Source organism: Suncus etruscus, chromosome 12 (assembly GCF_024139225.1).
Source record: "Suncus etruscus isolate mSunEtr1 chromosome 12, mSunEtr1.pri.cur, whole genome shotgun sequence".
NCBI lineage: Eukaryota > Metazoa > Chordata > Mammalia > Eulipotyphla > Soricidae > Suncus > Suncus etruscus.
The window spans coordinates 39,013,177-39,025,484 of NC_064859.1; the positions used below are offsets into that span (position 1 = coordinate 39,013,177).

Below are 12,308 nucleotides of genomic sequence, written 5' to 3' on the forward strand. Positions count from 1 at the left end.
CTCAAGTATATAGGTTCTAAATTAAAGGTACAGAATCAAGTCCTATGCAGTCTTAGGTCTAAAAGCAATTTAAACATTCTAGATTTCCAGACACCTCCATGCAAACTGGATCTTCCACTTATACAATTTACCAAGATTGGTAAACTCTTTAACTCTATATCTCTACAGATATAAATGAGTGTGAGACCACAAATGAATGCCGGGATGATGAAATGTGTTGGAATTATCATGGTGGCTTTCGCTGTTATCCACAAAATCCTTGTCAAGACCCCTATGTTCTAACATCAGAAAAGTAAGAAAAAAATCAGAAACTTGAAAGTAAGAGACTTCTGGTTTTACCAAGCTACACTAGTGAATATTTTTGTTTGTCTCTACAGCCGATGTGTTTGCCCAGTCTCAAACTCAGTATGCCTAGAACTCCCCCAGTCCATAGTTCACAAATACATGAGCATCCGATCTGAGAGATCTGTGCCATCTGACATTTTCCAGATACAGGCCACAACCATTTACACCAATACAATCAATACGTTTCGGATTAAATCTGGAAATGAAAATGGAGAATTCTACCTAAGAGTAAGTATTCTGACAACAAGCTTAACTGTAGACAAAGAGTAAGTATCCTGAAAGCTGAATTAACGGGACAAATGTGCGATTTTATTGTTGCTGTTGTAGTCATTCGGTCATATCAATATGGAAAAAAATCTAACAGTAAACAAATTTGCATGGGCAGCAATGTGTTCCAGCACCAGTTCACTTTTTTCATATATAAACCTCTATATTCACTCCCAGTATTTCCCACCCCCCAAAATTAATAACATTTACAAAATAATATTACAATTAAATTTTATATGCAGAAATATTAAAGCACTTTGCATACATCATCTGATTTAATACTCTTGACAACAAATAGATAATATTATTTGTCTCATTTTATATAACTATGACATTCAGCTTAATTAGGTTCTTTAAAGTGATTTAGATACCAAATAGCAAACTCTAATAGAGTTTTATATAACTTTCAAGACACAAAATTATTACCATAAATCAGTGAGAATATTAAGTATTAATATTATTAGTGTTAATTATTAATATGTACTCAATTGTACATAGAAATATAAATCCTGGAACATCATTCAAAAATATTTAAATCCATATTTTTTCTTTCAAAAATTAACATTTACACCAAAATAGAAACCCAGAAGTCTCTGAAAAATGGCCCACGCCCTCTATACCATATGTGTCAAAAAAACATATTTTCTGTAAACTTCCTAGCAAGCAATATAAGGTAACCTTTGTGCTCTGTCTTTCTTCCTATATGAAATATTTCCCTAAACCTTACCATATTTTTTTCACAATTTCTCCTGGTTATTTTTGCTTGTCTATACTTGGCTGCTCTTCTCTAAACTGGCTCCTAGAACTTTCCGAGTATTTCCATGGACATACATACATCCGTGGACATACACAGATCTCCTTGACTTCTGAGATTTAACAGTGGGAACTGGAAGGCTTCTGTGTCTTAGCCTTCCAGTTCCCACTGTTAAATCTCAGTTAGTTCATTTTAGGTTAAAATTCTGACATTTTTAAATAGGACTAACCAGGTCATGTGAAAATGATGGCACCCAGCCAAACAGTTTGCAGGATTACAGTAACTGTTTCATGCTAAGGATATTATTCATCCTGTTATAATTCTCTTTAAACTCCTTGAGGTAATCTTCATTTTTAATGAAATTTCATAATCAATGTTTTATTTTGAGAATATGTGAATTGTGAAATTCATCCTTGTGGTAAAGTTTACAGATTTTTAATTTTTTACGCAGTTACACTATTCTTTGATATTACCTTTTACGTAGCTCCAGAATTATGTGGTTATCTTTCTTTGACAATAAATTATAAATAATTAATTTCTCATAACAAACTTTGAAGAGCAAAACCCATCTTAGAACACAATTATTACCCTTTTTTTGATAGCTAAGGACACTCTTAACTTTTGATTACTTAAATTTGAGATAGACTAGATATTTGTGTTTTCTCTAAATAAATTTTAGACAACTCAGATAATACTAATTAATTACACCACAGCCCAAAGAAGTAGCATTATTCTAACCCAAAAAATATAAAAATAAGTTCATTTGAGGGGTCGAAGAGATAGCATGAAGGTGGGGTATTTGCCTTGCATGCAGAAGGATGATGGTTCAAATCCCAGCACCCTATCTGGTCCCTCCATGTCTGCCAGGCACGATTTCTGAGCATAGAGGCAGAAGTAGCCCCTGAGTGCTGCCGGGTGTGACCCAAAAACCAAAAAAAAAAAAAAAGTTAATCTCAAACTTTAAAATACCTTTCTCCTTTGAACTCAATCATAATTGAAGAAAATAAAATTTCCTTAAGGAATGAGTTAAGCAATGTTCCAGGATGTCTTTCCTTTGTAATAAAAGTTTTATGATTTATAACATTACATTTATTGACTTGATATTTCCAAATTCAAATGTCATAGTATTTTTTCAATTAAAATATTTTCTCATGAATGTCATAAATCATTATCAATCTTTATAATTCCATAAATTATTTGAAACAGTTATTTTAATAAAGGAAATTAAGTTAAAACATAATTTGAAAATTAGCTAAATTATTACTATAAAATACTGTACTGAAATTTCACTTGTGCAGAGGGTATATGGTATATATGAATCAATAAATGGGCTTAATTAAACACATACTGTATGCTTAGGTTCTTTATAGGTGCTTGCAGCACATAGTTGCTTATTTGGGTGAGTTATGGAAACAACCAACAGCCCAACTACAAATGAATGGAGAAGTTGTATATATACACAACAGAATACTATGCAGTGAGAAAGAACAAAATTCTAAATTAATGCTGAGTGGTCAGTCAGAAGAAAAAAAACAGATACAGAAACATCTCTCTGAGTAAAAATTAAATATACATAATTAGCTAGCAACAAAGTTCCAAAGGTAACATAATAAGAGAACTGATTCATGCAATGGAGTGAGGGAGATATGAGAGGAAGGACTGTTGTGCCCCTTGGAGGAAAGAGATAAGTATACTTGGAATAGGTGTGGTGTTGGAATTATGTATGTGAAAAAGCATTATTAATAGTATTATAAACCAAGGGATCTTGATTTAATTTTAATAAATAACATTAATTGTAAATAAGTAAATAAATTACAATTAAGTTTTAAGTAAATAAATAGTACATGAAATTTAAGATAGAATACCATCTTTGTTCTAATTCTAATAACTATTATAAAACTTCAGTTTCTTCATAATCCTTATCATCACTATGGATATAGTTCATTGGTCTATGTTGGCCATGAGTGCATAAGGGTAATGTAACAGCAACTGACTTTATAATGTTCCTCCTTCTATCCTCATTATATAGAATAATACTAACATGTAACAGTACTCACATCATATTTTTAAATAAATGAACTTATTCGATCAAAATCTTCAAGGTATTATTACATGCAACCATTGTATACAAGGGATGAGTATTATGTTCTAGAGAAGTTAATTCTTGTCCTAACAGAGCTTAGAGTTAAGCTAGGTGTTACAATAAAGTATTGCAACCTACTCATGGATACATTAAAAGTCAGCCTAACCAAGACAGGACTTGTCTGGAAACCTCCTAGAAAATAACTAATTTAAGTTAAAAGAGAAATTACATAATAGCAAATTAAATTACTACAAAGTGGTTCAATTTGTATAAATCTCCAAGTATTAAGAGGTAAAATGACTTAAGAAGACACTAGAGACATCGGTAGGGCATACATAGTACAGTGCTTTATAGAACATATTAAGGATTTTTATCAATTATTTTCTTTATTTAAGCACCATGATTACATACATGATTGTAGTTGGGTTTGTCATAAAAAGAATATCCTCCTTGACCAGTGCAAAGTTCACACCACCAATGCTCCCCAGCTCCCTTCTTTCCCCTATTGTCTATATCGAGACAAGTATTCTATTTCTCTCACTCATTAACATTGTCATGATACTGTATTCATCTCTCTAACTACAATCAACACTCATTGTGGTGAGCTTCACATCGACAGCTGGTCGTTGAAGCCCTCATTTTTGTTGTCTCTGGGCATTATTACAATAATGCCTTTTGTTTTTCTTAAAATCCATATATGAGTGAGACTATTCTGGTTCTATCTCTCTCCACCTGACTTATTCCACTCAGCATAATAGATTCCATTACACCCAAGTATAGGAAAATTTCATGTCTTTATCTCCCCCAATGGGTGCATAATATTCTATGTGTATATGCACAACAGTTTCTTTAGCCATTCATCTGTTGAAAGGCATCTGGGTTGTTTCTATAGTCTGGCTATTGTAAACAGTGCTGCAATGAATGTAAATATGAGGAAGGCATTTTTGTATTGTATTTTTTGTGTTCCTATGGTATATCCAAAGAGTGGTATAGCTGGATCATATGGGAGCTCAATTTCCAGTCTTTTGAGGAATCTCCATATTGTTTTCCATAAGGCTAGATGAGACAGCATTCCCACCAGCAGTGAATGAGAGTACATCCCCACCAACACTTACTGTTTTTGTTCTTTGTGATGTATGCCAGTCTCTGTGGCATAAGATGGTATCTCATTGTTGTTTGAATTTGCATATCCCTGGTAATTAGTGATGTGGAGCAGTTTTTCATTTGCCTTTTGGCCATTGTATTTCTTCATTGTGAAAGTGTCTGTTCATTTCTTCTCCCCATTTTTTGATGGGGTTAGATATTTTTTTATGTTAGGTTCTGTCACTACCATGTATATCTTAGATATTAGCCCCTTATCTGATGGGCATTAAGTGAATAGTTTCTCCCATTCTGTGGGTGGCTTTTGTATCCTAGGCACTATTTCCTTTGAGGTGCAGAAGCTTCTCTGCTTAATATAATCCCATCTGTTTATCTCTGTTTCCACTTGTTTGGAGAGTGATGTTTTCTCCTTGAAGATGCCTTTAGTCTCAATGTCATTGAGTGTTTTACATACATGTAGTTCTATATACCTTATGGTTTCAGGTCTAATATAAAGGTCTTTTATCTATTTGCATTTGATATTTGTGCATGGTGTTAGATGGAGGTCTGAGTTTGCATTTTTACAAGTGGCTGACCAGTTGTGCCAACACCACTTATTGAATAGTCTTACCTTGCTCTATTTTGCATTTCTTTCCCCTTTATCAAAAATTCATTCATTGTATATCTGAGGCACATTCTCTGAATACTCAAGTCTATTCCACTGATCTGAGGGTCTTTATTCCAATACTATGCTGTTTTAATGACTATAGCTTTGTAATACAATTTAAATGTTGGCTAAAGTGATGCCTCTCATATACCTTTTCCCAAGGATTGCTTAGCTATTCGTGGGTATTTATTGTTCCAAATGAATTTCAAGTGTGTTTGGTCCACTTCTTTGAAGAATGTCATGGGTATCCTTAGAGGGCTTGCATTAAACCTGTACAATGCCTTGGGGAATATTGCCATTTTAATTATATTAATCCTACCAATCCATGAGCAGGGTATGTGTCTCTATTTTTGTGTGTCCTCTTTTATTATTTGAAGCAGGATTTTGTAGTTTTCTTCGTATAGGATCTTCACTTCTTTGTTTAAATTGACTCCAAGATATTTAAGTTTGTGTGACCCTAATGGAATGGGATGTTTTTAATGTCCATTTCTTTTTATCATTATTGGTATATAAAAAGGTCACTGATCATTTAATTTTTTAGCCTGCCACTATGCTATATATATTTATTGTTTCTAGAAGCTTTTTGGTAGAGATGTTAGGGTTTTCTAAATATAGTATATCATCTGCAAACAGTGAGAGTTTTACTTCTTCCTTTCCTATCTGGATGCCCTTGATAATTTTTTATCTAAACACTATGGCAAGAATTTCCAGCACCATGTTGAATAGGAGTTATGAGAGAGGGAAGCCTTGCCTTGTACCAGATTTTAGAGGAAAGGCTTTTAGTTCATCTCCATTGAGAATAATAGTTGCCATTGACTTGTGGTAGATGGCCTTAGCTATATTGAGAAAAGTTCCTTCACATCTTGATGAGAATTTTTATCAAGAATGGTGTTGGACCTTATAGAATCCTTCCTCTGCATCTGTTGATATTTTTTTTATTTTTCTATTTGTTGATATGGTATATTATGTTGATTGATTTATGGATGTTAAACCAATCTTGTATTCCTAGGATGAATCCTACTTGGTCGTGATGTATGACCTTCTTGATGAGGTTGGATTCTATTTGCTAGAATTTTGTTGAGGATTTTTGCACCTGTGTTCATCAGGATATTGGTCTGTAGTTTTGTTTTGTTTTGTTTTTTGTTTTTTTGTTGTTTTTTTTTTGCAGCATCTCTGTCAGGTTTTGGTATTAAGGTGATGTTAGCTTCCTGAAAACTTAGCTTCCTAAAAACTGTTAGTAGTGTTCCTGATTTTTTGATTTTATAAAAGAGCCTGAAAAGGATTAGTAGTAGTTCCTCTTCAAAGGTTTGAAAGAATTCGTTAGTGAATTCATCTCAGCCTGGGTTTTTGTTCTTGGGAAAACTTTTGATTATCATTTTAATTTTCTCAGTAGTTATGGGTCTGTTTAGATATGTTAGATCATCCTGATTCTAACATGGAAGATTTTAAGAATCCAAGAATTTATCCATTTCTTCCAGGTTCTCATGTTTCGTGGGATAGTGTTTTTTAAAATAATCTCTGATTCCCCTTTAAATCTCTGCAATATCTGCAGTGATCTCCCCCTTTTTATTTCTAATCCAGTTCATTAAGTTTCTTTCTCACCCTTTCTTTGTAAGTTTTGCTTGTGTTTTATCAATCTTGTTTATGCTTTCAAAGAACCAACTTTTACTTTCATTGATCTTTTGGATTGTTTTATTCATTTCCACTTCATTTATTTATGGTCGAAGCTTTGTTATTTCCTTCTGCCTACTATTTTTTTTTGCTGTTTTTGTTAAACATTATCTAATTTTAAAAGCTATGTCATTAAGCTTTTTTATATAGACCCTTCTCACTATCTGGTGTGTGCTTGCAAAATTATAAATTTTTCTCTTAGTAATGCTTTTGTTGTGTCCCATAAATTCTGTTAATTTGTGTCTTCATTGCCATTTGTTTCCAGGAATGTTTTGATTTCTTCTTTGAGTTAATCTCTAACTCACTAGCTGGTCAGTAGTGGCCTATTTAATTTCCAGGTGTTAAAGTTTTTCTTCTGTGTTCCTTGTAGTCACTTCTAATTTCAGTTTCTTGTGATTTGAGAAGGTAGTCTGTACAATTTCTATCCTCTGGACATTATGAAGATATGTGTTATTTGTCCACTTTTTTCCATTTTCTTTTCAGAGATAGTATATTCTTGTTCGGTTTCAGCTTGGTTGATCTATCAAGGGTTGTGTTGCTATTGATGTCTTCTTTCAGATTTGCCAACAATTGTATTCAATAATCTGATGGTCTCTCATTGGGTGCATATATGTATAGGAGTGTGATTTCTTCCTGTTGCACATATCCCTTGATTAGTATGAAATGTTCATCTTTGTCCCTTATATTTTTATGAGCCTACAGTTTATGTCATTGATATCAATATGGCCACTCTAGCTTTTTTATGGAAGTTGTTTGCTTAGATTTTCCTCCAAACTTTGGTTTTGAGTCTATGTTTGTTCAACTATTCAGATGTGTTTTTATAGGAGCAAAACGTTGGATTAAGCTTTTTGATTCATTTTGCCACCATGTACCTCTTAACTGGTGCATTTAGTACGTTGATGTTGAGAGAGATAATTGTCATGGGATTTAGTGGCATCTTTATATAGGAGTTTTGGTGTGTCTGTTGGTCTGAATTTTCTTAAAGTAGACCTTTCCATTTTTCCTTTAAAACTGATTTTGAGTGGCCGGCGAGGTGGCGCTAGAGGTAAGATGTCTGCCTTGCAAGCACTAGCCAAGGAAGGACCGTGGCTCGATCCCCGGCATCCCATATGGTCCCCCCAAGACAGGGGCAATTTCTGAGCACTTAGCCAGGAGTAACCCGTGAGCATCAAACGTGTGTGACCTCAAAACAAAATCAAGAACAAAAAAATCCTGATTTTGAGTCTGTGAAATTTCTGAGCTGTTTTTTATCTGCGAAGCTTTGTATACTTTCTTCAGACCTGAAAGTGAGTCTGGCTGGATGCAGTATTCTAGGTGAAGCTTTAATTTCATTGAGTTTTGTCACTTTATCCCACTACTGCCTGCTGACCTTAAGGGTTTCTTGTGGCAGTTCTGCTATAAATCTTAAGAATGCTCCTTTGAATGTAATTTCCTTTTCTGGTCTTTCTGCTTTCAGTATTCTATCACTATCTGTGGGACTCATCATTGTGTCTAGGATGTGTCTGGGTGCTTTTCTTTGGATCTCTTATAGATGGTAATCTTTGGGCATGCAGAATTTGATTGCATGCAGTATTTATTTCTGGAAATTTCTCTGCAATGATATCCTTGACTGTTGATTCTTCCTGCAGATTTTTTTTCTGTGTCTCTGGTACTACAATGATTCTTATGTTGTTTCTGTTGAGTTTATCAAATACTTCTATTTTCATCTCTTCACATTCTTTTGTTTATTTGTTTGTTCTGTTCACATTCTTTGATTATTTTTTCCAGTGCCTGATTATTTGCTTTAAGATTCTTTTTCAATCTCTTCTGTTGTATGGAGTTGTGGTACATCTCATCTTCCAGTGCACTCTGTCCTCTTCTGCTGTTACTCTGTTGGAGAGGCTTTCCATTGAGGTTTTCATTTTATCTACTGAGTTTTTCAGACATGTTATTTCATATTGGAGTTTTCTTTCTTTTATTTATTTATTTATCTTAATTATGAGAACAATGATGCAAAGAAAGAGGACAAGGTAAAGTTACCGTGGAAGGACAATCACCAATAAATAGTGTTCTCAGAAGAAATCCCCTTGCTGATACCTTAATTTTGAACATAAAGTGAAGGAACATTAAGAAGAAATAAAACAGAACCCATGTACAATTACTTTGTCCCTCAAGTCTCCAGATATACATTATAACATTTCTTAGTGGTACACAAAGCAATTTAAAGCCATGATATTTGTGTAACTCCTGAAACATTGAAGGCATAGTATTTTTTCATTTCCATGTATATGCATATTAGTTTATGTTAACCTCAAAAGTTTAAGTAGGTTTTTTTATTTAAGGTTTAGAGTCAAAGGAGCAAAGTAAAAACGGTGTTAGAGTGGCAATTATTGTTTGCATAGGCCCACCAAAATATGGGTGACATGGAAAGGAAAAGCCTTGGATTAAATACAAGGAGACCCTACCCCTGAACTTGCCTGGCATAAGACCATATCTAGGTTCCAGCAGAATATTTTGTCTAATCCAAGTCCTTGTCTGTAGTGCCAATACAGTTTTAATTTTCAATCAACCTCTGTTGTTTGCAAAAGATCCTGGAATCTGCATATCCTACATTGAAGTCAGGCTGGCGTCGAGCATCCTCTAGTTTCACCTCACAATTAAAGAGCAATGTAGAGAACCCTGTCCAGTAAGCAGGACATTATTGTTGTTAAGTCTGCTCGGTGTTAAGGGAAGTCTCTTTTGAGACGGTCAATGTCAGAGCAGCGGTAGGGTCTTCCCTGGTAGAGGATTGCTTCCAGGTGATGTTATAGACAGTGTTGGATGTTTCATAAGTGGCTTCCCTAGTTCAGGGGTGAATGGAGAATGCCCATTCTTCTGAGGCCTGTGCCAGGTCATTATGTCAATGTTCAGGATGTAAGGTCCAATTACACTAACAGGGGTCCTCAAACTTTTTAAACAGGGGGCCAGTTCACTGTCCCTCAGACCATTGAAGGGTCTGACTATAGTAAAAACAAAATTTATGAACGAATTCTTATGCACACTGCATATATCTTATTTTGCAATGAAGAAACAAAACAGATACAAATACAATATGTGGCCCACAGGCCATAGTTTGAAGACCACTGTGACTACAAGTTTTGTGCGTTCCCATCTCTATTAGATAAGAACTTATTTGTATGTATAGAACTTCACCATTTTAATATGCTTATGCAAACAAGAAATAATGCCACGTGGCATTATTGGTACATAAAGGGGCTGCAAGGACAAGTCCTACAATCCCCGTGACTTGGTTCATACATAAGTGATAAACTGAGGGAATCTTTCACCAAATTCCTTATTGATCGGTTCACAAAGAGAAGAAAAGATAAAAAGTAGGGAAACCCATCACTATATATAAGAATATTAAGTAGGTGATATATCTGTCAAAGAAAATAGATATAAAAAATTCAAAGGGCATATTTGCTGTTTTATGCTTTTGAAATAGTTGAGTGGGTGTTAAATCCAATGCATCACGTTGGTCTGTGGTTTTGGATGGTGCAGTGCTGAAGTTAAACAGGGTAAATGTGGAGTAATGATAGTTTGGGGTGAGAGAGTTAAAGAGTAAAAATGAGTTGTGTAGGGGTGTGATAAAGAGCAAAATACAAAATGGACATTCTGCATACAGATTGGAGTTTTCTAATTTCTATCTTTATGGTCTCTTCAGCCCTATCTATGCTTTCTTTGACTTCTATGAGGATACTCACATTTCTTCTCTAAACTCCTTATCTGAGAGGCTAACTAGGTGATTGGCTGTTCTTGGGTCATCAGAGCTGCCATCTTCATTCTCTATGCATGAAGTTGGCCTGTGTTGTTTTACCATTTTCTCACTCATAGTGTGGTTTTTTTTCTATGCGTAATATTTTAGTTCAATGACACCACCCTTGTGGGCAGTGACAGACTTGCTGGTGAGCGTTGATGGGATTAAGTTGACTGGGGTCTTCCTCTGCAGCCTCACACAGGAAATTAGGAAGCCAAGTATTGAGGAATGCACAGGCCCTTTATAAGCCAACAGCAGGAGTCTGGCACCACCTTTGTGGGTGGAGAGAGTCTACCTTGCTTGTGAGCCTTGATGGGACTAAGTTCCTCTGCAGCCTCACACAAGAAATCAGGAAGCCCAGGTTTTAAGTAATGAAATTTCTATAATATTTTCATGTTAACAACATCTGGCTTGGGGGGGCGGAGCAGTGGTGGAAGTGGTAAGGCATCTGCCTTGCCCACGCTAGCCTAGAATGGACCATAATTTGATCCCCAGGCATCCCATATGGTCCATCAAGCCAGGAGCAATTTCTTTTTTTTTTTTTTTTTTTTTTTTTTTGGTTTTTGGTTTTTGGTTTTTGGGTCACACCCGGCAGTGCTCAGAGGTTACTCCTGGCTGTCTGCTCAGAAATAGCTCCTGGCAGGCACGGGGGACCATATGGGACACCGGGATTCGAACCAACCACCTTTGGTCCTGGATCAGCTGCTTGCAAGGCAAACACCGCTGTGCTATCTCTCCGGATCCATTTTTCAGGAGCAATTTCTGAGCACATAGTCAGGAGTATATCCTGAGCATCACCAGGTTTGGCAAAAAAAAAAAAATCTGGCTTGGGACCAGAGCAATAACATAACAAGTGGAGTATTTGCCTTAAATGTAGCTGACTCAGATTTGATCTCCAGTACCCCATATAGTCTCTCAAGTATCTCAAATAGTCTCCGAGCCCATGATTTCTGAGCACCACAGGATATGGTGTAAAAACAAAAACAAATATTTGTTTACATATATAAATACATGTATTATTATTTAGGGCTTGTGCTGGAGTAAGCAAGATGTAAATAGAAAGAGCAGTAAGTGTTCAAGATACAGGGTACTTGAGTTGTTGGCAATAAACTAGAAATAGTAGAAATACTTTCAAAGCTATACAAAATAACTACTTTATTTAGAAACCATTTTCTATGAGGAGATGAAAGAGAAGGATAAGCCTCAATTTTCTGTAAATCAGATAGGAAGAAAGAGTCTGTGTGGCAAAGAAAGTGAGGTGTGGGGCCGGTGAGGTGGAGCTAGAGGTAAGGTGTCTGCCTTGCAAGCACTAGCCAAGAAAGGACCGTGTTCGATCCCCTGGCGTCCCATATGGTCCCCCAATCCAGGGGTAATTTCTGAGCACTTAGCCAGGAGTGACCCCTGAGCATCAAATGGGTGTGGCGAAAGAAAGAAAGAAAGAAAGAAAGAAAGAAAGAAAGGAAGGAAGGAAGGAAGGAAGGAAGGAAGGAAGGAAGGAAGGAAGGAAGGAAGGAAGGAAGGAAGGAAGGAAGGAAGGAAGGAAGGAAGGAAGGAAGGAAGGAAGGAAGGAAGGAAGGAAGGAAGGAAGGAAGGAAGGAAGGAAGGAAGGAAGGAAGGAAGGAAGGAAGGAAGGAAGGAAAGAAAGAAAGAAAGAAAGAAAGAAAGA

At 35.7% G+C, this 12,308-nt stretch overlaps 1 protein-coding gene across 1 annotated transcript in view; it reads left to right on the plus strand.

The window, feature by feature from the left end:
* Positions 1-12,308, plus strand: part of EFEMP1 (EGF containing fibulin extracellular matrix protein 1) — a 67,315-nt gene that overhangs the window by 52,631 nt on the left and 2,376 nt on the right. The window contains exons 9-10 of the mRNA XM_049784786.1: positions 169-292; positions 378-573. Of these exons, the coding sequence (XP_049640743.1) occupies positions 169-292; positions 378-573 (320 nt within the window). The remainder of the gene's footprint in view (positions 1-168; positions 293-377; positions 574-12,308) is intronic.